The following is a 26,956-nucleotide window of genomic DNA, read 5'->3' on the forward strand; positions in this document are numbered from 1 at the left end:
CTCTGCTGCCCAGAGTTAACTGGTGAGGGGTGAGCCACTGGGAGGCCGGTAGATGGCGGCAGAGAAAGCATTTGCGGGGCGTGTAGCGGTGCTTAATGTCAGAAGCCTCAGAGGAGGAGTTGTAACATGAGAGAGGTCATTGACCAAAGGCCATGTTGGGTTTTGGCGTGGAGATTCACGTGGCTCTGTGCCGTGAGGACCAGTGGGGGTGTGGGAACGGGGGAGCCTCCCCCCCGAGGGATGAAGGAGAATCATTGTCATCAGGAAGAGCTAGGTTAAGGACAGAGGGTAAAGAGAAATGTTCCATGCAGTAGACCATGGCTCTAGGACATATTGCCTGTGGAATTAGGGGTTCCAGAGGGCACCCATTTGAGAGGGAACAGTTATGGGAGTTTGGTAAGTGGCAGACAGTCACAGGGACACTGTTGGCGGTGACAGTCCTTCTGGGAGCTGTTAGAGCCCTGTTCTGGGTACACTGAGGCTGGTGGCGGGCTTTCTGTTTTCCCCAAACCTGAAATCCAGGGGCTGAGGGCAGCCGTTAACCTCCAGCTCCTCCCAGGCAGGGCCGGGCAGCCTGCTACTGGGCTTCGGGAGACCTTCTAGGGCGGTGGTGGGCTTTCGTAGCTGTCATAGGCTGTATTCTCTCAAGCTTTATTGGGAATTTTGGAGATCTTCTGAAGCTCTCTCAGCTCTAAGCTATAATGCCCTATTTTTTTTTTTTTCCTAAATTGAATTATGTAGCTCGTTTTCACCACGCACAGTTGTTTTATACCTCTCCTCAGCTGGGATCTGACATTTCGTTGCTTTTAATTTGGGTTCTTGTTATCTAGTTGGAGTCTCCCATACTGGTAACCCTTATCCTCGTTACCTGAGATTTTATCTGAGGTCAAGGCTCCGTTTTTAGTCACCGTCTGCAGCGCCGACCGCTTGTTAAATGCTGCAGGAAAGATTGGTTCCCAGTTCCCCTTTCTGTCCACTCTCCTGACGCGGGACAGGTTTTCAACAAGAGGTGCTTTTCAGGAAATGCTGTGCCAAGAGACCCACGTGCTTGTTTGCTGACGGCAGGGTGGTTAGACACTCGCTCGGCACCTTAGAGCCGCAGGCCAGTTTGAATGTAACCCCCTTCAAGTCTCCTTCCACCCTGTTAAGAGTGAGGACATCGAGTTAGGAAGGTGGCCCCAGAATCTGGGTCCTGTGAGTTCTGAGCCATCTCACTCAGAACATGTATTATAGTATCATGTCTCCTGCCTCTCACTCATCAGCAGTGCAGTGTGAAAGGCAGCCTCCGGCCAATGTGTTGGAGCAGAGTATTAAGGAGAAATTAATTTTATTGTACAGTTATCTCAGTAACATCTAAAAATACCTCTTTCCATTTTTTTTTTTTTTTAGGAAGAAGTAAGTCTAATTTGGGCTGGACACCTCTTCATCTGGCCTGCTATTTTGGACATAGGCAAGTGGTCCAGGATCTGTTAAAGGTATATGTACGGCTTTAATTTTTAAATAAATAAAATATGGCTATTATGGAAATTATAAACGTCTTGGAAAAGCGGTCTGGGCCATGATGCATAACGGCCAGTTTAAAGCAGTTGCTAATCACTTAATTGTTCTTTGCTAAATACATGAATTAGGCTAGCCTGACTAATTAAAATTCTGTTTTTTCAGTCATTTGATTTTTACATCATTGACTTTTTAGAGTTGCAAAAATGGACATATGAATTAATGAAGATACTATGTTGTTTTCTGAGCATAGTTAAAAAAATGACCAAAGCACATCCTTTGTAATTAAAAAATAATGTCAGAATCTCTTAATGAGCATGGTGTAACTTAAGAACTCATATTTCTCAATTCTGTGATGAATAATTTTTCACACATACTGATATTTCTGAAATTGGGTTTCATCTTAAAATTGATCTGGTGGCCCCAAACCTGAAATCCAGGAGCTAAGGCAGCCCTTAAACCTCCAGCTCCTCTACCATTTAAATGGTGGCATCTTTTCTTTTTTTTCCCTTAAACTCATTAAATTAAATTGGTGGAGAAAATGTGCTATTTTATTCAGAGACGGTTCTCCTTTTTTTCAATATGAGTGTTTCTAAAGTAGAGCAAAGGGTGTATAGATTTTTAAAGAAAAGTAGCTTTTTATTTTCTACCTATCAGGTAGATTTTTACTGTCAGCTTACTGTTTTACTGTGAACTGAACTTAGTAGTGACAACCAGTCAATATTAACAATTATTTTAATTTTTTAAATATTTAATATATTTTTAGGGAACTGTTTTCACCTTTGTATATTTCTTGATATGTGGAAGATGCTTAAAGCTTTCATGTTTACTAGGCTGGTGCAGAAGTAAATGTATTAAATGACATGGGAGACACGCCACTTCATCGGGCTGCCTTTACAGGACGAAAGGTGAAAAACATTCTCTGTTCAATGTTTGCAAGTGAAATATTTGGAAGAGCAGTCACAAATGTTTTCTCCTTATAACCCTAGGAATAGCAACTGTGAAAAGCCACAAAATATGTATAAACCAGCATTTTGGGTTAAAAGACCTCACGCTCTTAGTGATGGATAGTGAGGTCAAGTATGAAGGTCATGGAGACTCCACCCTCGTGTCCCTGATAGGAGCCCATTCAGTCTCTGCTTGTGTCCTCCAGGGATGGGGAACTCCTGCACCGTCTTCATCTTCTTTTTATTTTTAAAACAGCTTTATTGGGCAATAATGTACATTGCATGAAACTCACCTGCTGTAAGTGTACATTTCAATGATTTTTTTTTTTTTGTACATTTACACAGTTGTATGACCACAACCACAATTTAGTTTTGGGACATCTCCATTCCCCCAGAAAGTTTCCTTATGCCCGTTTGCATTCATTTCCTGCTTCTAGCCAAGCCTCAGGCTACTGCTGATTTACTTTCTGTTTCTAGATATTTGCTTTTTCTAGAAATTTCTTGTAAATGGAATCATACAAACATTTGTGTCTGACTTTTTAAATTTAGTATAATTTTGTTAAGGTTCATCCATGATGTAGTATGTATCAATAATTTGTTCTTTTTATGGCTGAATGACATTCCATGGTATGGATATACCACATTTTTTAATCTGTTCACTGTTTATTGGAAAGATTCTTTCCCCATTGTATTGCCTTGACACCTTTGTTGGAAATCAGTTGACCATAAATGTAAGGATTTATTTCTGGACTTTGTATTCTCTTCTTCTGATCTGTATTTTATCCTTGCACCAATACCACACTGTCTTATTACATTACTTTGTAATTAATTTTTTAAAAAATATTTATTTATTTGGCTGCTCCGGGTCTTCGTTGCCACGTGCAGTGTCTTCATTGCCATGTGCAGTGTCTTTGTTGCCACGTGCAGTGTCTTCGTTGCCACATGAGGTATCTTCATTGCAGCGTGCGGGACCTTTAGTTGCAGCATGCGGGATCTAGTTCCCTGACCAGGGGTCAAACCTGGGCCCCCCTGCACTGGGAGTGCAGACAGAGTCTTAATTGCTGGACCGCCAGGGAAGTCCCTGTAATTAAGTTTTGATATTAGGTAGTGTAAGTTCTCCAACCTGTGATCTTTTGAAAAATTATTTTGGCTATTGTCAGTCAAAAGTTAGTGTTTCCATGCAAATTTTAAGGTTATTCTGTTAATTTCTATAAAAACACCTGTTGGAATTTTGATAGAGATTGTGTGGTCTTGAACCTGCAGATCAATTTGGGAAGAAATGCCACTTTAACAACATTGTCTTCCAATCTGTGAGCATCAAATGCCTCTCCATTTATTTAGATCTTTAATTTCTTTCAGCAATGTTTTGAGGTTTTCAATATACAGATCTTATTCTCCTTTTGTTAAACTTCTATGCGTTGTATTCTTTTTGGTGCTATTTTGAATGGAATTGTTCTCAATTTCTTGTTGCTATTATATAGAAAGACAGTGTTTATGTTGCTCTTGTATCTTGTGTCCTTGTTGAACTTGCTTTTTAGTTCTAGTAGGTTTTTGTTGATTCCATAGGACTTTCTATATACCAGATCATATCATCTACAAATAAAGACAAATGTATTGTACTTCTTCCTTTCCAATCTGGATTCTTTTTCCCCTCTTTGTTTTACTAGCTAGATTCTAGTACAGTGTTGAATAAATACAATGAGAGCAGAAATCTTTGCCTTGTTTTTTGATCTTTGGGGAATAGCATCTAATCTTTAACCAGTAAATATGATGTTAGTTGTAAGTTTCTCTTAGATGCCCTTTATTAGGTTGAGAAAGCTTTCTTCTATTTCTAGTCTATTGAGAGTTTTGTTTTGTTTTTTAAATTGTGAATGGGTGTCAGATGTTTTTCCTCTGTCTTTTGAGATGATCATGTGATTTTTTATTAATCTATTAATATGGTATATTACATTAATTTGGAGATGTTAAGCCAACCTTGCATTCCTGTATAAATCACACTTGGTATTGGTCAATAATCCTTTTTATATGTTGCTGGATTCTAGTATTTTCTTAAGGATTTTTTGGGTGTGTATTCATGAGAGGTACTGCTCTGTAGTTTTCTTGAGATGTGTGTGTCTGGCTTTGGTAACAGGGTAATGCTGACCTCGTAGAATGAGTTGAGAAATGTTCTTTCCTCTTCTGTTTTCTGAAAGGCTTGTGAAAGATTACTTCTTCCTTAAATATTTGATAAAATTCACCAGTGAAACCATCTGTGCTTGGACTTCCTGTGTGGGAAGATCTTAAATTACGAAATCAATTTAATTATTTAATAATCTGTTCAGAGTTTCTACTTCTTCCTGAGTCAGTTTCAGTTATTTTGTCTTTCTAGATATTTTTCCATTTCACCTAAGTTGTCTAATTTGTTGGCATAAGGTTGTAATAATATTAATAATATTTTTAAATTTTCCTTGTGATTTCTTCTTTGACCCACAGGTATATATAGAAGTATGTTGTTTGCCAAATATTTGGAGATGTACCAAATTTCTTTCCATTGTTGATTTCTGATTTAATTTCCCTTGTGATCATGTAACTTACTTTGAATTGTGTTTTGAAGAATGTATTTTAAATTCTTTTATAATGTATTAGGAATTATTTTACAGTATAGCATTTGATCTGTCCTAGAGAATGTTTATTGAGTGCTTGAAAAAAATGTAGTCTACTTTGAGGTGGAGTATTCTATAAATGTAAATTAGGTTAAGTTAGTGATAGGGCTGTTCAGTTCTCTTATCCTTAACTGATTTTCTGTTTGTTTTATCAAATACTGAGAGTGAGGTTTTGAAGTCTCCAACTATTAATTCTTGAATTGTATATTTGTAATTTTGTCAGATTTTGCTTCATGAATTTTGTGGATCTGTTAGGTGCATATCCATTTATAGTGGGGATTATGTGGGATATGTTATATGGGATATGCCTTCCTGATGTATTGACCTTTTTTGTCATTCTGAAATGTCTTTCTTTGCCTTCAGTAATATTTCTTACCATAAAGTTTATTTTGTTTTATGTTAATATAGCCAATCTAGCTCTCTTATAGTTACTGGTTATATTATGTCTTTTCCTCTCCTTTTACGTTCAACTTCTTTGTGTCTTTGAATCTAATGTGTGTCTGTTGTTGGCAGCATATAATTCAGTTGTATGTTTTTATTATCATCTGAGAATTTCTCCCTTTTGATTTAGTTCAGTCTATTCACATTTAGTTGTTAATGACTTTGGATTTACGTCTTCTATTTGTACTTGTTTTCTATATGTCTCAGGTTTTTTGTTCCTTAGTTCCTCTTTTACTGCCTTCTCTGGTTTTTTACAAATATTCTTTAGTGTACCATTTTATACCTTTGGATATTAAACTTTTTGGACATATTTATAATAGCAGCTTTATACTTCTTATCTGCTAAATTCAACATATGGGCCCACTAAAAGTCAGTTTCTATTACCTGCTTCTTTCAGACTATGGGTCATACTTCCCTTTTTTTTTGCATGTCTCACAAGTTTTTTTTGAAAACTAGACATTGTATATAATATAATTTTAGCAACTCTGAATTCTGACTTTTTCCCCTTGAGGTTATTATTATTATTTTTTATTAACTTGTCTGGCCTTCATCTGTGAAATATGGAATGTGTCTGGCCTACTGATATCTCTGCTCTTCTTTTTAAAAAAAATTGTTTTAATGTTTTAGCGTAGTTTCTCTTATGTACTGATTGTTTGCATCCCCCTGAAATGCATGTGTTCAAATCCCAAAGTGATGGTATCAGGGATGGGGCCTTTGGGAGGTGATGAGGCCATGGTGATAGAGCCTTTGTGAATGAAATTAGTTCCCTTATAAAGGAGACCCCAGAGAGCTCTCGTGCCCTTTCTGCCATGTAAGGACAAAGTGAGAAGATGGCCATCTGTGAACCATGACGCAGGCGCTCACCAGACACCAAATCTTGTTGTGCCTTGACCTTGGTCTTCCCGGCCTCCGAAAATGTGAGAAATAGATCATGTTTCAGCCACCCAATCTGTGGTGGTTTTGTTATGACACCCCAAATGGACTAAATTTCCTAGAGTTCACCCCTGCATCTACATAGCCTAGTGGTCAGCCAGTATTTGGGCAGAGGTTTTGCCCGAATACTCAGAAGCATAGAGCTTCTACCCTCTGCTGATGGATCTGTGTGTAGGCTGGGGAGAACTGTCAGAGTTCAGCCATTTCTCACTTCTGCCTCTGCTTCTACTTTCTGCAGGGCCTTCTCCTATTTCTCCTGCACAGTCAGCCAGGAATGTATGGGCAGCTTACCTTGTCCTTTTTTGGGTCTCTCATTTCCAGGCTGTTTTGCCATTTGCCCCATGCGGTAGGCATAATAATGGCCCTCCAGAGACGTTCTCATCCTAGTCCCCAAAACCTGTGGCTGTGTTAGGTTACATGACAAGGGGAAATTAAAGTTGCAGATGGAATGAGGTTGCTAATCAGCTGACCTTAAAAAGAGGAAGATTATTCTGGATTATCTGGTGGCCTCAGTGTAACCACAAAGGTCCTTAAAAGTGTGAGAGAGAGGCAGAAAAAGAGTCAGAATGAGAGGGGAGATGTGCCTAGGAGAGAATGGTCAGAGAGATGCAATGTTTCTGGCTTGGAAAATGGAGGAAGGGGACCAAGGAATGTGGGCAGCCTCTGGAAACTAGAAAAAGCAAGGAAATTAGTTCTCCTCTAGAGCTTCTGAAAGGAAAGCAGCCCTGCTGACACCTTGATTCTAGCCCAGTGAGACCCATTTTGGACTTCTGAAATACAGAACTGTCAGATGATAAATTTGTGGTGTTTTAAGCTGCTGAGTTTGTGGTAATTTCTTATATCCCCGACAGAAAGCAAATACACTCTAATGGGAAAAGGAGCCTCGTGCTGTAGGTTTTGCCATTTGTTTCCTACTGAATTTGCTACTTTTTTGCTCCAAATCAAGTCATTTCCCTCTGGCAAAGCTAGTGGCTTTCATTGCCAGCCCTGGCTTGGTCAGACTTCTTGGAGAAGGTGGGGGGGGGGGGTGTCGGGATGTGTGTGGCCATAGCCTGTGGCTGGAAGGTTAAAGACTCCTGATGTTCTTACCTGAAGTTCTAGTTCCTGTTGAGTATGCCTCTCAATTTGTTGTCTTTAGTCGATATCCAGCCCCATGATATGAGTAGTTTTGTAATTTTGTCCAATTTTATACTCTTTTTTCAGGATTACAATTCACAGATCTCTTTATGCCACCATGGTCAAAAGTTGCTTCACTCCTCTTTCCTGATACTTTTTTTGATTATTTGAATGATCTGGTAAATTAACTATGACATAGGGTGTATTTCTTGTTTGTTGTGATTATTAAGCATAGTCTAACATACTCCCTAAAGGTTATTTTATAATCCCATAATTGGAAGATGTATGTGCATTTATCACAAGTTCAAGAATGAATTTATTATATGATTTTATACTTTTTATTATTCTAATGATTAGATTTAACCAATTTTCATATAAATTATTAACCCAGTAAGTGTGTGCTAAGCATGTTTGAATTAGTACATTTCACACTGTTGGGTCTATTTGTTCATATGTTGATACTTGTGGACCAGATATGGAGTCTCATGAAAGTTGAGAAAAAAATACCCATTATACTAAAAAAATAAACGTAGTGGGTTAATTGCTCTGCCTGACTCTGGGGTCGGTGCAGGGGAGGCTCAAAAATGAGCTGCAGATAGTTTAATTTGCCTGACTTATACGTGAACTACTTGCTATTTTCCTTTATAGCCTTGCACTTCTCATTCTTCTCTATGTACCTAGGAGAGTTCTTGGCTATCTATTTTCACATGGCCCATGTCAACCCATTCTTGAAAGTGCAGCTCAAGTGCTGTCTCCATAAATTCTTTCCTGACTTCCTGCAGCTGGAAGGCAGCCGTCCTTTTCCAGATTTCCCAAGAATATTACAAGCACTGTCATTCAACTTCTACCTTGTATCATAGTTTATTGTTGTATGTGTCTTCGCCACCACTAGATCATATTAATCTTGCTCCCAAGGAATTTATACATTTCACTTTTTTTGTATCTTCCATGAGCACAAGTCTTACTGCATAATTACCATCTGTGTAATTACCTAGATCAATTACCTAGATCAAATCAAATCTATGCTCAGTTCTTTGCATATCTGGCTATTTTCTTCAACTTCGAACATAAGACCATGCTTAAATTAGGCCTTAGTTTGATTTGAACATTAGCATACATATTATCTTATCGCTTGTATTAGAAAATAAGATTTAGCTGAAGCTAAATGGTTGTGCCACATAGGAAACGTTAAAAATGTATGTGCTCAGTATCTAAACATGATTGAATTTTGCAAAAGTTTAATTTCTAATTGTACTCATGAAAGGAATCAAATTATCCTGTTCTGATGTGATCTTTTACCATGAAGATAATTTAAAATATGATAGGGTGGTGATTTAATAAATAGAATGATGAGTTGAAAAGGCATGTGGTTTGTTACAAAGCACTTTAAATTCTTATCCTTTCAAATAAAAATGCAGCTCCCAAAACTTTATGAGGACCTATGGGCTTTTCTTGGTCCATTAGTGACCCCTAGTGTTCTTTAATAAAAATTAATATACCAGAATTTTAAGATATTGTATTAATAAGCATTTGTTCCTTACTTTATTTTTCAACTGCATTTCAAATTCTGCAGTTTTTACATCTTCTATAATCAGTTGAAAATAAGGATACAATCAGTATAGTAAATAATTGGATTGTAGTACTGACCTTTGTTTCCACTTAGTATCTTCTAGTGAGGCTGAGCATACATCTAAAATCAATGCTTCCTGTGTTCTGTGTCTCAGGAATTATGTACCTCTCACCTGGCATCTAGAAGATACATATAATCCTGGGGTTTACATAAGCTTATCTATCTTGTTCCCTAGGATACAGTTTCTTATGCTTATATATTGAATGCCTTCTATGAGTCGAGCACTGTCCAAACAACTTGACATGTGTTATTTAATGGAACATGACACCCCTGAAATGTAGGTATAAACATTACTGTTTCTTGTAGGTTGGGCTTCAGAGGAAGCAGACCGAGATGGAGGTTAGTGTGCAACAGGCTTATCGAAGTGCTCAGGGGTCACACCTGTGGAAGGAAGGGTGGGCAGAGGCTAGAGTCAAGCTGATGCTCTCAGAAGGAATGCACCTGCTGACCGTGGGGGGCTCCTGTTGCTGTAGTTGACCTTGGGACCACAACTGAATCATCTTCTCCCTCCTCTACTATCCGTTCTAGATTCCCCTTCCCCTTGGCTAGCACATCCATCTGGTCTTCAGGGCTTACCTGGTGGTGTGGCTCAGGCCCTCAACCCTGGAGGTCTCAACCCCTGGTTATCGTGCCCTTCTTAGGCCAGGGTTGTTACACTTGTCCATTTACTGTCGAAATTGGACAAGGCAACACCAAGAGACGCTTAAGTGCATCATCTGCACCCGAAATGTCGTCCTCCTTGTCCCCTTTGTGTATACTACTCCTTTCTTCTGATGTTCAAGTTTAATTACCTCTGTTAAGGTGGTGACTCTTCTTGCCTGCTGGTCCTTTGACACAGGAGCCTGGTGTTCAGGCATCCTTTCTCATCTGGCATATGGATCAGAACGTTATTCCTAGTTGTGGCATATGCTGCCCCCGAACTGGAAGAAGCCATCCAGGCGTTGTGCTTCCTTCTGTTTCAGGAAGTGCAAGGTGGAAGTGCAAGTTCTTTACTTTGGGGGCAATGTCCTGGCATTACCCAAACCACTGAACCCCTGAGAATTTACTGACATGACAAAGCCCCTGAATTGTAAGATTGCCCACCCTCTGGAGCATATGTATCTTACTAAAGCCTTCAACATTCCACTTCTTCTCGCTCATCTGGTTCTGTTAATGGGACGTCACTGGACCAGGGTGAACCAGGGTGATTTCTGCAGGATGCCCAAATGGCTCTGAGGCAAAACTGTAAATGTAAATGTGTACTGTTGTCCGTGTGAATGCAAAGTGTTTTCCATCTTTTTTTCCCTAATGAGGATAGAGAAGAATATATTCACCAGGTCAGTTGCTGTGTACTGTGTACTTAGGTAGTATTAACCTGCTCTAGCAAAGATTTCATATTCGGCAGAGCTGCTAGAATTGGGGCTATTTGGTTGAGCTGGTGGGAGTCCACTGTCATCCTCCGCTTTCCTTCTGGTTTTTGTAGTGGCAGAGTGGTGAATTAAATGGAAGTATTGTAGGGACCATCAGCCTTGCATACTTGGGTTTTTAAGGGTGGCACTAATTTCTGTCATTTCCCTCCATGTGGGATATTGGTTTTATTTATCCTGGCCAGGGTATGGGGGAGGGCAGATTTAGAGCCTTCCATCTGGCTGTTTTACACTATAGACCAAGGAAGCGATGTGAGTGTTTGCCAACATGTCTGTTCCAATTATACATTCAGGGACTGGGGCAATGTCCTCTGGATGTGTTTGTGGACCCAGTGCATACATTGTGAGCCAGACCTGGCCCAGGTTTTATTTATTATCTCACCCCTATGCATGCCCCCTGTCTAACAGAGGGGCCAGATAACACTTTGAGTCTCTTGCATCTTGTACTTAATAATTTGTGAAATGTTTGGGTTTTCCCCTTTCCCTGGTATACAGCTACTTGAGTAAATGGTCATTGGTCCCTTTGGGGGTGGTCTGAGAGATTCATGACTGTACGTTTGCTTTGGTGTTGCAGAATCTTCCCTTCCAGGATCTGGCCTCTCCTTCAGTACATAGTTCTAAGTCCAAAATTGACTCAGGCCCAGAAACTGGACAAGGTATCGTGGCTTTTATTGGGGCAACTGTCTTTGGCTTCTGACCATCGTTGATTTCTTTTGATGGTACAAGTTGAGGTGTATTTGGAAAGTTCCTAGCAGCATGGACAAAGCAGTGGCCCCCGTTATAGGTGTCAAAATGCCAGAAATGCCGTTGCAGACAATTGAAGGTTTTAAACAAGCAGGCAGGCTGGATTGAATATGGATCATACCAGATAATTTTGTGCCATGGGGGGGCCTAAAGGATACATCCTCTACCAAAGCACTGAAAAATCGCTGGTGGAAAAGGTCCTAACATCACTGAGAAACTGTTTCCATGTCCTCTGAGATCTAGGGCTGCCATCTGGAAATGCCATTGCAGATCTGCTTCACTGATAGCAGAAGGGGTAGGGGGGATGTCATAGGACCCCAAAACAGTAGAGGCCTGGAGGTGGCACTTAAACATCAGAAGCCAGGTGGCTGCAATTATGGTAATGAATGAGTTGAGTTCAGAGGATCAAGGTCGAGAAGGCTGACCTGCAGAGAGTTATGGAAATGGTTAGCAGAACACAGCATTCTTGAGGGCAAATTACATGTGCAAATGGTAGCAGATACTGTTTTCATGATCTTTTTTTTTTTTTTCCTTTTTTAATTCTTTTTTGCTAGATTCAGGAAGTACTTCATATAAATTCTTGAATAACATATTATACATTTGTTAGACTGATACTGTCCCACAGCCATGGGTGCTCAGTTCTATTTCTTCTCCCCCCTCCTTTTCCCCTTTTCCGACCGCCTCCCCACTCCCCTCCACTTTCTCTCTTAGTGTTTAGCTAATGTCTATTGGCCTGTCTTCAAGTTTACTGATTCTTTCCTCAGCTGTGCTCTCATGTCTACTGATGAGACCATTGAAGGCATTCTTTACCTCATTTCTAGCATTTTTCTTTGACTCTTTCTTATAGTTTCCACTTCTCAGCTGCAGTTCTCCATCTCATTGTACACGTTGTCTACCTTGTCCACTAGACCTTTTAACATAATAAAGTTCTCTATCTGATCATTCCAACATCTTGATCATTTCTTTGTTATTCTGTTAACCACTTTGTCTCTTGACAGTGGATTGCTTTTCTTGCTTTTTGTGTGTCTGGTAATGTTTTATGGAATGTTAATCATTGTGTATAAGACGGTAGAGACAGAGGTAAATAGTACAGGTATCCTTACTGTGCTTTGCTATATTGCACTTCAGATAATGCATTTTTTACATATTTAAGTTTTGTGGCAACCCATTGAGCAAGTCTGTTTTTCCAACAGCATTTGCTCACTTTGTGTCTCTGTCACGTTTTGGTAATTCTCGTAATATTTCAGATTTTTTCATTATTATATTTGTTATGGTGATCTGGGATCGGTGGTGTTTGTTACTATTACAAAAAGATTACAACTTGCTGAAGCCTCATGATGGTTAGTATATTTTAGCAATTAAGTATTTTTTAATTAAGGTATGTACATTATTTTTTAAGACATAATGCTATTGCACACTTAATAAACTACAATATAGTGTAAACATACCTTTTATATGCACTGGGGAACCAAAAAATTAATGTGATTTGCTTTATTGCAGTACTTTATTGCAGTGGTCTGAACTGAACCCGCAATATATCTGAGGTGTGCCTGTAACTGGAATTTTGTACCTTTTGACCACCTTCATCCAATTCCTCCACCCCTAACCTCCAGCCTTTGGTAACCACAAATCTGACCTCTTTTACTATGAGCTTGGGTTTTTTGTTTTTTTATATTCCACATATAAGTGAGATTATATGGTATTTGTCTTTCTCTGTCTTGTTACATTTAGTATAATGCCCTTGGGATCCATCCATGTTTTTGGAAATGGGAGGATTTCCTTCTTTTTATGGCTGAATAGTATTCCATTGTGTGTGTGTGTGTGTGTGTGTGTGTGTGTGTGTGTATACATATATATATATACACACACACACACACACACGCCATATTTTCTTTATCCATTCTTGGTCAGGGGACACTTAGGTTGTTTCCATGTTTTGGTTATTATAAATAATGCTGCAATGAACATGGGGGTGCAGATATCTTTTCAGGTCAGTGTTTCTTTTCTTTCTTTTTTTTTTTTGGATGTACACTCAGAAGTGGAATTGCTGGATCTATGGTAGTCCAATTTTTAGTTTTTTGAGGAACCTCTTTACTGTTTTCCGTAATAGCTGTACCAGTCTACAATGCCACCAACATCAAGTGTTGCCTTTTCTCCACATCTTCACCAGCATTTGTTATCTGTTGTCTTTTTGGTGATAGCTGTTTTAACATGTGTGAGGTGAGATCTCATTGTGGTTTTGATTTGCATTTCCCTAATGATTAGTGATGTTGAGTGCCATTTTAGGTACCTGGGCCATTTGAATATCTTCTCTGGAAGAATGTCTATTCAGATCCTTTGCCCATTTTAAAATTGGATTATTTGTCTTTCTGCTACTGAGTTGTATTAGTTCTTTATATATTTTGGATGTTAACTACTTAACAGATATATGATTTACAAATATTTTCTTGCATTTTCTATGTTGCCTTTCCTTTTTTATGATGGTTTTCTTTGCTGTGCAGAAGCTTTTAGTTTGATATAGTCCCAGTTGATTTTTGCTTTTGTTGCCTTTGCTTTACATGTCATATCCAAAACATTGTTGCCAAGACCCATGTTAAGGAGCTTTTTTCTGTGTTTTCTTCTAGGAGCTTTATGGTTTCAGGTCTTAGGTTTATATCTTTAATTCATTTTGAGTTAACCCTAACTTTTTTTTTTTTTTTTTAAAGGAAAGTTTTTTTTTTCCCACACTATTTTTTAAATATTTATTTGTTTATTTATTTTTGGCTGTGCTGGGTCCTCGTTTCTGTGCGAGGGCCTCCCCTCCTTGCGGCAAGCGGGGGCCACTCACTATCGCGGTCTCTCTCTTTGCGGAGCACAGGCTCCAGCCGCGCAGGCTCAGCAGCTGTGGCTCACGGGCCCAGTTGCTCCGCGGCATGTGGGATCCTCCCAGACCAGGGCTCCAACCCGTGTGCCCTGCATGGGCAGGCAGACTCTCAACCACTGCGCCACCAGGGAAGCCCCCTAACCCTAACTTTTGTAAGCAGTGTAGGATTAGGGTCTAGTTTCATTCTTTTATGAGTGAATACCCAATTTCCCCAGCATCACTTATTGAAGAGATTGTCTTTTTTTCATTAAGTATTCGTGACTCCTTTGTCAAAGATCAGTTGACCCTATATGCATGGGTTTATTTCTGGGCTCTTGATTCTGTTCCTTTTGTCTCTGTGTCCGTTTTTATGTGAGTACCATACTGTTTTGATTACCATAGCTGGAAATCAAGTATGGTGCCTCCTGTTTTGTTCTTCTTTCTCAGGATTGCTTTGGCTATTTGGGGTCTTTAGTGGTTCCAAATAAATTTTTGGACTATTTGTTCTACTTCTGTTAAAAAAAAAAAAAAAAAAAAAAAGCCATTAGAATCTTGATAGGGATTGCATTAAATCTATAGGTGGTTTTGAGTAGCATGGACATTTTAACAATATTAATTCTTCCAGTCCATGAACACAGGATATATTTTCATTTATTTGTGTCCTCTTCAGTTTCTTTCATAATTCTCTTGTGGTTTTCAGTGTAGAGATGTTTCACTTCCTTGGTTAAATTTATTCCTAAGTATTTTATTGTTTTTGATGGTATTGTAAATGGGATTGTTTTCTTTCTTTTGCAGATAATTTATAGTTAGTGTATAGAAATGCTACTGATTTTTGTGTGTTAATTTTGTATGCTGCAACTTTACTGAATTCATTGAGTAGATCCTACAGCTTTTGGTGGACTTTTTAGGATTTTCTATATATAAAATCATGTCATGTGCAAATAGAGACAATTTTACTTCATTCTCTGCGATTCTGATGCCTTTTGTTTCTTTTTCTTGTCTGATTGCTTTGGTTAGGACTTCCAGTACTATGTTGAATAGGAGTGATGAGAGTAGGCACCCTTGTGATGAGGGAAAGTTTTCAGCCTTCTACTGTTGAATATAATGTTAGCCATTGGCTTGTCATATGGCCTTTATTATGATAAGGTACATTCCTTCTCTACCTAATTTGTTGAGACTTTTTATCCTGAATGTATGTTGAATCTTGTCAAATGCTTTTTCTGTATATGTTGAGATGATTATGTGATTTTTTTCTTTCATTCTATTAATGTTTGGCAGGTCCCATCTTATTCCCACACCTATTCGAGGTGAGCCCATGCTTGCTTTGAAGCAATTTCCTTAGATTTCAGACTAGTTGGTTTCCCTGCCATCTTAATTCTCTGGGTTCAAGAAAAGTATAGTTCTGTAGATTACCTGTTTTTTCCTCTTGTTACTAGAGTGGGAGTGACTTTCTCTTTCTAAATGCTAGGTGGAATCTGAAAGTCCCAATTAATTTTTTTTAATTTATTTATTGATTGATTGATTTTTGGCTGCGTTGGGTCTTCGTTGCTGCACGTGGGCTTTCTCTAGTTGTGGCGAGCAGGGGCTACTCTTCATTATGGTGCTTCTCATTGTGGTGACTTCTCTTGTTGCGGAGCACAGGCTCTAGGCGGGTGGGCTTCAGTAATTGTGGCATGTGGGCTTCAGTAGTTGTGGCTTGCGGGCTCTAGAGCACAGGCTCAGTAGTTGTAGCAAATGGGCTTAGTTGCTACATGGCATGTGGGATCTTCCTGGCCCAGGGTTCGAACCCGTGTCTCCTGCATTGGTAGGAGGATTCTTAACCACTGCGCCACCAGAGAAGCCCAGTCCCAATTAACTTATGAAACAGGCTTTTCTTGTGGTAATTTCGGAGGCATTGCTAGCTCTTAAGTGTTAGTTAAGTTGAACATATGTCTCTGCCTTACATATTTCAGCTACCATTTAGCGGTGTCTTAGGAATCTTTAAGACTTTTTTCTTTGTGAGGTGTTTCTTGAAAAAAAAATTCTGTGTATGTGCCTGTGCATGTGTGTTTCTTTTTTTTAATTAATTTTTATTGAAGTATAGTTTCTTTACAATGTTGTGTTAGCTATACATATATCCCCTCTTTTTTGGATTTCCTTCCCATTTAGGTCACCACAGAGTATTGAGTAGAGTTCCCTGTGCTATACAGTATGTTCTCATTAGTTATCTATTTTATACCTAGTATCAATAGTGTATATATGTCAATCCCAATCTCCCAGTTCACCCCATCCCCTCCCCTATCCCCCTTGGTATCCATACATTTCCTTTCCCCCTTGGTATCCATATGTTTGTTTTCTATGTCTGTGTCTCTGTTTCTGCTTTGCAAATAAGACCATCTGTACCATTTTTCTAGATTCCACATATATGCTTTAATACACAATATTTGTTTTTCTCTTTCTGACTTACTTCACTCTGTATGACAGTCTCAAGGTCCACCCATGTGCGTGTGTATTTCATTTTAGATGTCAAGTGATATTATGAGAATTATAATGAAAAACTGATGACCTTTGCTCCACGCCTGCCCACTCTGAGTCACACTTTCCTAGAGGCAACCACGTTATTATTTTCAGCTGTTATTACAGTTTTTTTTAACTTTCATATTTCTAAATAATATACTTATGTCACTGATTTTTGTTTTTTGTTGTGGTTTTTTTTTTTTAATTTTAGATTTTCTATTTCTATTACTTCTGGAAGATAAGCATTTGATTATTTGTTTCTCCCTGCCTTAATCCCCACTAAAACCACTTCACTTTTCTCATTCTCTTAATCTATAGCTAGATTTTGGTTAAATAAATACTGAGTGTACATTATTATGACTGTGCTAGCTTGAGCCACTTAGGGTCCTGTGTTTTTCTTTTTTTTGTACTGTCTGAATATAGTCATATACATCATGAATGACCACTTCTTGGAGATAGCCCTCCTGATTCCCCATGTCCTCTTGCTCTTGAAGAGACCTTGGGGGCAAGGAGACCTTCTCTGAGCAAGATGCTTGTCCTTGTTCTGATTTTTTATAAAATATTATTAAAATGTGTCTACACTTCCTTTTTCACCTTCCTTATTAGCACCTGATTATTTTGATCCTTTGTAGTCTAGGTCCTGACTGTACCTGTTAACTGAATGTTTTCCTAAAGTTCCTCAGTGGTTTACTATTTTTAAGGTTTCTGTTTTCATATTTTCCATAGTTGCACTCCAACAAAGCTGATCTCTCTGGGAAGAGGCACTACACAGTCTGTTTCTACTGCTGCATCTTTGGCTGCTTTTCTGATTCCTATCTGTTTGTGCTTGTTCATTTTCCTTACCTTTCATTGTAGGTGTTCCTCTGTTTGTTTTTTTTTAAACCATTCTTCTCTTTTCTCTTGAAACTGTCCCCCTAAGAAACCCATCCACTCTTAAGGCTTCATTATTTCTCCTGGGGGATTATTTGGAAATCTGTATTTTGACCTCATACTTCTTTCCAGGTGTCCACGTTTTGTGTTTAGCTGCATGTTTGGGCTCCTTACTTGCCACTCAGATATCTGGAATTTCATGTTTCTAAAATGGGACTCCTCTTCCTTCACACAAGCTCCTTATGCAGTATTTGTATTGGTCGTTGAAGGACTTGTCCCTTTAGATCCTCCTTTTTACTGTCTCTGCTTGAGAACATATTCATTGCTTTTTACCTGGACTGCTCTGTCTCTCAGTGGCTTTTTATTTTCTAATCTCTCAATTCCACCATGTCCAGGGATGTCCCAGTCAGTATCCTAATCTCAGCTCTGATTTTTGTCAGCACTTTCTCAGATCCCTTCAGTATTCATTACCTAAGCATTTTCCCTGACAGGTGGAGGGCCTTGTACAATGTAAGGGCTTTAAGTATGTTAAGTGAATAATTAATAAGAATGTGGAGAGTTGGCAGAGAGTTGGCAGAAAGTTCAGAGGAGAACCATATATTCAGTTGATGCAAGGAGAACTTGTGAAGGAAAAGTGGTTGGAGCTGGAATTTTGTGTAAAAGCACCAGGGACTTCTCAGGACTAGATTAGGAATTCTAGATCCTGCGGGATGAAGAGGAAGATGACAACTCCTTTGGTATGTGTACAAACTGTTAAAGGGGGCAGGATGGTCTTTTTTTTTTTTTACATATAATTTTTTATTTATTTTTGGCTGCGTTGGGTCTTCGTTGCTGCGCATGGGCTTTCTCTAGCTGTGCTGAGCAGGGACTACTCTTCGTTGCAGTGCGTGGTCTTCTCATTGAGGTGGCTTCTCTTCTTGTGGATCACAGGCCCTAGAGCATGCAGGCTTCAGTAGTTGTGGCTCGCGGGCTCTAGAGCTCAGGCTCAGTAGCTGTGGCGCACGGGCTTAGTTCCTCCGTGGCATGTGGGACCTTCCCGGACCAGGGCTTGAACCCGTGTCCCCTGCATTGGCAGGCGGATTCTTAACCACTGCGCCACCAGGGAAGTCCTGGCAGGATGGTCTTTAATTTTGGCATAGAGAAGCACAGTTTGGCTTAAAAACGTTTTTTCTAAACATAAGAATAATACTGCAACAGACCTTTGAAGAAAGTTAAAACCTCTTCTACCCACTGAGGTATTAAAAATCAGCGGTGACCTCTCTGGGTGTTTCATTCATGTTTCTCGAGTTAGACATCCAGCCACTGGTCTCTTCAGGTGCCTTCTATTTTCTAATTCTGATTTAATGAATAAAAACTTCTTCTGATGATTTCTCCTGCCTGAGCGCTTGTATTCCTTACCTGGAGTGCTTAACATACAAGTTGCTGGACCCCATCCCCAGCATTTCTGATTCAGTGGGTCTGAGATGGGGCTTGAGAACTTGCGTTTCTGCCAATTTCATGGGTGATGCTGATACTACATACAGGTCTGGGGACCACACTCTGAGAACTTATGCTCTTAATCTTCTTCACAGGGTGGACAGGTGTTTTTTGTAACTTGCAGTCTGATAGTCATTCCTCTGGAACCTTTAAGAGGTGTCCCTTCCCTTCAGGGCAATCTGAACCCCTGAGATTGCATATAGCAACTCTGAAAGTCTGCCCTATTTCCCCCTGTAGCCTGTTGCCACATAATCGAAGCATATCCTCTTTTCTTAAAGGTACCTCTCTACCTCTGTGCATACCATTCCCTCTGCCCATTTTCTGTAGTCCAGCCCTTTGAGGATTTATGTCAATCAGGTTCCACATTAGTTCTTATACCTTCCTGAAACTCAAATCAGGACAATTAATTACTAGAACACTGTACAGTTGCAAAGATGGTATAAAACAACTAGATGAGGTAGGTTGAGAAATAACATTCCTTAACTCAAATGTGCCATGTGGTGCCAAACTTGAATATCTCTACTATCTTTTTATAGGCACTTTATTGAGATCTAGTTTACATACTATACAGATCACCCATGTACAATTCAGTGGTTCAGGTATGTTGACTTGTGCAACCATCAACATAATTTTAGAACATTTGGATCATCCCAGAAAGAAATCTTGTACTCATGAGCTGTCATTCCCTATTACTCCTTCCCCCCAGGCCCTGGCAACCACTAATCTACTGTCTCTATAGATTTACCTGTTCTAGACATTTCATATAAATGGAAGCATATAATACATGGTTTTCTGTGACTGGCTTCTTTTACTTAACATAATGTTTTCAAGGCTCATCCATGATTATAATATATATCAGTACTTCATTCTTTTTTATTGCCAAATAATATTCCATCGTATGGACATACCACATTTTATTTATCCAACTATCAGTTGATGGACATTTAGGTTGTTTCCACTTTTGGGATATTATGAATAATGCTGCTTTGAACACTCATGTGCAAGATTTTTGACCTGGACATATATTTTCATTTCTCTTTGGTACATACCTAGGAGTGGAATTGCTGCACCACTTGGTATGGCTCTGTTTAGTATTTTGCAGAGCTGCCAAACTGATTACCAAAGCAGCTGTACCATTTTACATTCCCACTAGCATTGCATGAAGGTTTCAGTTTCTCCACATCCTCATCACACTTGTTATTGTCAGTCTTCCTAATTTTAGGCATCCTAAGGGTTGTGAAATGGTATCTCATTTGGTTTTGATTTGCATTTCCGTAATGATTAGTGATGTTGAACATCTGTTCATATGCTTATTGGCCATTTTTCTTTGGAAAAATGTCTGTTGAATCCTTTGCCCATTTATTTAAATTTTTTTTATTTGAAAGACAAACTTGTAGAGTAGTATCAGGTTCACAGCAAGATTGAGGGGAAGATACAGATTTCCCATGTATGCCCTGCCTCCACACATGCATGGTCTCTCCCATTATCAACATGCCCCACCAGAGTGGTTCTTTTTTTTTTTTTTTTTTTTTTTTTTAATAAAACAAGTGATGAACCTACATTGACACATCATAACCACCCAAAGTCCATAGTTTACTTTAGCATTCACTCTTATTGTTGTATGTTCTTTGGGTTTGGACAAAATGTTTAATGATATGTGTCTATCATTATAATATCATACAGAATATTTTCACTGCCCTAAAAATCCTGTGTGCTCCACCTGTTCATCCTTCCTCCCACCCAAAACCATGGCAACTACTGATCTTTCTACTTTCTCCATAGTTTTGCCTTTTCCAGAATGTCACATAGTTCCATATGTATGTCACATACATACAGTATGTAGCCTTTTCAGATTCTTTGCCCATTTTTAAAATCAGATAGTTTGGTGGTGGTGGTGGTGTTTTTGAGTTTGGGGAGTTATTTACATATTCTGGATATAAATCCTAGATCAGATACCCGATTTGCAAATATTTTTTCCCACTCTGGATTGCCTTTTCACTCTCTTGATAGTGCTTTGTTGTACAGAGTTTTTAATTTTGATGTAGTCCAGTTTCTTTCTTTTTTTTTAACCTATGCTTTTGGTGTCATATTCCAAGAAATGACTGCTAAATCTAATGTCATGAAGCTTTCCTCTTATGTTTTCTTCTAAGATTTTTATTGTTTTAGGTTTTCTATTAGGTCTTTCATCCTAATAGAGTTAAATTTGGTATGTGGTGTAAAGTATACAGGTCCAACTTTATTTGTTTGCATGTGAATATCCAGTTTTCCCAGCACCATTTGTTGAAGAGACTATCCTTTCCCCTTCAAATGGTCTTGGCACCCTTGTTGAAAATCATTTGAACAAATATGTGAGAGTTTATTTCTGGGCTCTCTTTTCTATTCCATTGGTCTATATGTCTATCTTTATGTCATTATTGCACTGTTTTGATTACTTTGATTAGCTTTGAGGTAAGTTTTGAAATCTGGAAGTGTGAGATCTCCAACTTTGTTCTTCTTTTTCATTACTGTTTTTGGCTATTTGGGATCTCTAGAGATTCCATGTGAATTTTATGATAGGATTTTCTGTTTCTGGAAAAAACATCATTGGGATTTGTTAGGGATTGCATTGAATCTGTAGATTGCTTTAGGTAGTGTTCATATCTCAACAATATTAAGTCTTCCCATTCATGATCACTAGATGTCTTCCCACTTATTTATATCTTCTTTAATTTCTTTGAGCTATATTTCGTAGTTTTAGTGTAAAAGTCTTTCATCTCCATGGTTAAGTTTATTCTTAAGCATTTTATTCTTTTTGATGCCATTGTAAATGGAATTGTTTTTCTTAATTTCCTTTTCTGATTGCTCATTTTTATCTTTGACCATTTTTCAATTGGGTTGTCTTTTTACTGTTGACTTGTAAAAATTCTTTATATATTCTGGATACAATTTCCTTATCAGATATATGATTTATAAATATTTCCTATCATTCTGTGGGTTGTTCTACTTTCTTTACTAATATGAACTCTTTACATAAACTATGAAAACACTTCTTCCAAAATGTTACCTTTAAAATGATAGGAAATGCTAAGATATTTTATAAGAATTTACTTTATTAAAATATTAGACTTCTTAGCAGTTTTTCTATTTGTAAAATGTGGTAGTACATTTTATAGAATAATATTCAGTGAAAAGTATGTTTATAGACACTGTAACGTCCTGGAAAATGATGTATTAGGCAAAAGGAGTATAACTTAAGCAATGATGTCATAAATAAAATTATGTTAAAAAAATCTCAAACTTATGCAAGGGAAAAATGATTAGAAAGAAACCCTCCAAAATGTTTGTAGTGCTCATGGAGTGACTAGGACAATGAGTATTTTGTTTTCTTCCTGTCTGTGTTTAGATATGTATTTAAACATTTTTTACTACAAAAATTCCTAAAAGAGCTGTAGCCACTTAGAGTAAATATGAATGATGTAGCTTATGCTCCATTGTTGAATATTGACTTCAGGAGATCATTTGCTTCATTATAAAGCATCCCTTTGATAGTGTTGTATCCTGTCAGTCTATATCACTTCAGAAAATAATGTCCTATTTATTATAAACATCATAATTAATTTTTTAAAAATCAAAGTCTGTAGAGGAAATTATTTTTTTTCCAACATTTCTTGGAGGAATAATGTTAAATGAATGTATTATCTGCTCTAATTATCTAATTTAAATTACTAATTTAAATAATGGTTTTGTTAACTCATATTTCGTTTTGACCGCATGAATCAACTTGGTAAAATAACCAGATAATTTACTTTAAAAATCAATTATAGAAGTTGTCTGTTTAATTGTGGATTGGCAACTGTTTAGGCAGTCATCAGTCATTATTACAATTAGTTGAATTGTAGTAGTCAATTTAGGTGAATACTAAGGAACCACAATAATGCAGACAGAACTGTGAAGTGACATAAAGATTCCTACCTAATTCTTTCCATTGCAGAAGAAACTCAGTAGTAATTAGTAATTTAAAAAAGGGCTATAATATAATGAAGTCTATAATTTCTCTGCTTTTTTAGGAGTTGGTAATGCTTCTTTTAGAATATAATGCTCATACTACTGTTGTTAATGGGAATGGACAGACAGCAAAGGAAGTCACTCATGACAAAGAAATCAGAAACATGCTTGAAGGTAAATATTATGGATCTTAATCTAAACAGCATTTATTTTCGTTATAGACACGGTCCAGAATAGAAGTAGAAATGGCTTCTGAGATGCCAAAATAGATGACACCAAGCCTGTGGTCTAAAGATAATGTAATTTGCAAGTCACTGATTAGACATAAAACTATATGAGAGTTTCCGCAGAGCTTTTAAATTCTTTATATAAGATTATGGCAAGTTTTAAAAATCAAATCTCCAACAAAATTAAAAGTAGAAATTAGAGACATGAGGGAGTACAGCTGAAAGGCTGCAGAGGCATGATAATGAAGGAATACAGAAGCGCAGGACAGGGAGACTATAAGAGGTGTAGCTACTGGGAGTCATTTGATATTGGGGAAGATAGCTCTGGCCGGCTCCATTACACTGAGGGCTTCATTATAGTACAGCAGCCAACAGTAACTTCTTCATGGATCAGCTTCATTGTTAGATGAACTTCAAAGATTCAGTTACATTTAAGAAGACATATTAGGGATTTCTCTAAAAATAGTTTAAAACAAAAATACTTTGATGCTTACATTGGGAAGCCTTCATTTGTTAGGATTATCCCCCAAATATCCAGGGCTTTGGCTGTAATTATTTTTTTGGTATTATTTCTATAGTAGAGAAGAGAAGATTACATTTTTTTAAAATTAATTAATTTATTTGGCTGCGTCGGGTCTTCGTTGCAGCACACGGGCTTCTCTCTAGTTGTGGCACGTGGGCTCTAGAGCGCGTGGGCTTAGTTGCCCCGCGGCATGTGGGATCTTAGTTCCCCGACCAGGGATTGAACCTGTGTCCCCTGCATTGGAAGGCAGATTCTTAACCACTGGACCATCAGGGAAGTCCCCGAGAAGAGAAGATTTCTTAATTACTACTTTATGAATAAAGGTATTGAATTAGAGTTGCAGTTTCACACACATCCTTTGTTTCTTTCCTTTGCAATTCAGAGAAGGGCAAGATAATTTTGTACTTCAAGGGTGTTGATTTATTTGTTATTAGTATTTTTATCTATGTGCGAAGCAAGGTCTTGCTTTTTATTACTTTCCAGTTGGCCTTGAAACCTAAAATCTCCCTTGTTTCTTTAGTTACAAGATAATGTCTGCTTGTCAGACACCTTTAGATCAATGTCTCTACTCGCTCTTGCATTTAAAATGAACCCTCTCATTTTCAATAAACAAATCAACACAAAACATCTTCTATAAGGCTCAGCATTATGTGATTTTGAGGAGATTGATCATATTATATGTGATCCCTGCCCTTTAATAAATTATCATCTAATTGGGAGGATTAGGTACTGTCTTTGATCCTGTTCTATTATTTTATTTGTAATAAGATGAGAACCCAGAACTGACGTTCTCCCGACAGACTGGGATGTTGGGTTCACCTGACAAGTTGACATTTAATGGGGCTGGCTGTAAAGACGTGCTCTAAGTGCCCACCCGCACAGCTGGCAAAACCCAACTGTGCTTAGGACAAGGGCTTAGTTGACTTGATGGGCACTATGATTTATCAGCTACAGTATGGTCCTAGCTGGGGTAATAGAAGTAGAAATTGAGAGATTTTGCTCTGATGAGATCACCTTAGCCAGGTGTGATATCATTTGTGGATAGTGCATTAAATGAATCAGACTGCAGGGAGTACATCCACAACCCACCAAGACCACAGGTAGACCAGAAACCCAATAGTAGGATAATGCACGTAGAGACAAGAAATGTTTCACCCCAGAAAGACAGACATCAGTAGACACAACAGAATCATGTTTGAGTATCTCAAGAACTGTTATATTGGAAGAGAGGTATTCTTATTTGAGGCCGACAAGGACCAGTTGACGATCCACTTGATGGCATGCCAGGGAGTTTATCTTTGGGTCCAGTGTATTATAATAATGGCTTGGGTTGCCTTGAAAGGTGTAGTGAGTTTCCCATGATTAGAAGTGTTTGGGAGAGGGTAGATTACTACTTGTCAGGCACTAGAGAGGACTAGTGTACCTTCTTCTACATATCGTTTGACTTTTTTTTATTTTGAGAAATATCCAACCTATGGGAAAGTTTCAAGAATAGTACAACAAACACTTGTATATCTGCACTTAGTCACCAGTCATTAACATTTTGCCACATCTGGTTTACCTTTTTATATATTAATGTTATTTATTTACTTTTAATTTTTTTTTTTGCTACGCTATTAGGGAATAATTTGCAGATATAATGATACTTTAGCCCTAAGTACTTCAGTATATATCTCCTAAGAACAAGGATATTTCCTTATATAATCACAATATAATGATCAATTTCATGAGATTTAACATCATTATCATAATATCACTGTTGTAGAATGCCCCTTAATTTGGGCTTTTCTTGTCTCATATAAGTAGATTCAGGATATACATTTTGCCATAGGTTGTATTTGGCATAGGATAAGGTTTTATGCTTTATACCAGTGCATATTAGGAGGTACATGATGTCATTCTGTTCCATTACTGGTGAAATTATCTCTGATCACTACGTGGTCCACTGTTAAGCTACCTTCCCCCTTTTGTAATTAATAAATAATCCTTGGGGAGAGAAACTGAGATCATGTCAATATCCTGAAATCAGGATAAAATCACTTTAAATCAGTGATTTTAGCATTCGTTGATAATTCTTGCCTGAATCACTCTTTACTATAGAGATTGCAAAACGGTGATTTTCTGTTGTTAATGAAGTACATTTGGTAGGTTCTCACCTGCATTTGAAGTGTACTGCTATTTAACCTACGCTGGGCGTGTATGTAAGTGTCTTGTCAGGATGGAGTTAGGCTTCATGATCTCTGTGATCCCTACTAACTCTGGATTCTGACTGAAAAGAAAGACAAAAGAGTTAGTTTATAGTCGTATCAAATTTAAAATTTATAGGACAGGGACTTCCCTGGTGGTCCAGTGGATAAAACTCTGCACTCTCAATGCAGGGGGCCCAGATTTGATCCCAGGTCGGGGAACTAGATCCTACATGCATGCTGCAACTAAGAGTTCGCATGCCTCAGCGAAGATCCTGAGTGCCGCAACTAAGACCCAGGGCAGCCAAAATAAATAGATAGATAGATAGATAGGTAGATAGATAGATAGATGGATGCAGCCAAAATAAATAAATAAATAGATAGATAGATAAGTATTTAAAAAAAAATAAAAATAAAATTTATAGGACAAATTATTTTGGGGATGGAGTATTTGCTTTAAAAAACATTTATTAAGGTATAAAATATATGGATAAAAGTACACATTATTAATGCACAGCTTGCTGTTTTCACAAGGGGAACACATCCATGTAAACAGCACCCGTGTCAAGGAACAGAACATTACGGGCACTCTAGAAGCCTTGAGTCCGCAAATTGGAATATTTGTTTTTATTGGCTGTGTCAGCAGTCTTCTTTCAGTGTCCAGAAGGAACACAGGACAGGAACACAAGCAGGATTTTCAACTCCAAATCCAGTTTTCCTTCATTTATGAGCCTAGACAATCTAGAGAGAAACATTTACCACCCTTCCTTAAAGTCTAGAACGAACATTATTAAACATTGTTTGATTATTCAGTGAATACTTACTGGCTAAATATGCATTGTGCCAGATACTGTCATAAATGCCTAGGATACACAGAAGAGTAAGAACAGGTACCTGACTTCAAGAATGACTGCAGGGATAAATTACAGCTCCAGGTAATACATGCAGTAGTACAGGTGTGTAGGGAAGGGTGGGGACGTGACTCTTCTCCAAAGC

The 26,956-nt window shown here is 38.1% G+C and overlaps 1 protein-coding gene across 3 annotated transcripts in view; it reads left to right on the top strand.

The window, feature by feature from the left end:
• OSBPL1A (oxysterol binding protein like 1A) overlaps positions 1 to 26,956 on the top strand; it is a 217,630-nt gene that overhangs the window by 16,199 nt on the left and 174,475 nt on the right. For 2 of the 3 annotated variants that reach the window (XM_082355474.1, XM_082355473.1), the window contains 3 exons: positions 1,390 to 1,475; positions 2,331 to 2,405; positions 23,087 to 23,198. In XM_082355474.1, coding sequence (XP_082211600.1) covers positions 1,390 to 1,475; positions 2,331 to 2,405; positions 23,087 to 23,198 — 273 coding nt within the window. The remainder of the gene's footprint in view (positions 1 to 1,389; positions 1,476 to 2,330; positions 2,406 to 23,086; positions 23,199 to 26,956) is intronic. The other variant, XM_082355475.1, reaches the window with a different exon arrangement.

This window comes from Balaenoptera borealis, assembly GCF_965194805.1.
Source record: "Balaenoptera borealis genome assembly, chromosome: 14".
NCBI lineage: Eukaryota > Metazoa > Chordata > Mammalia > Artiodactyla > Balaenopteridae > Balaenoptera > Balaenoptera borealis.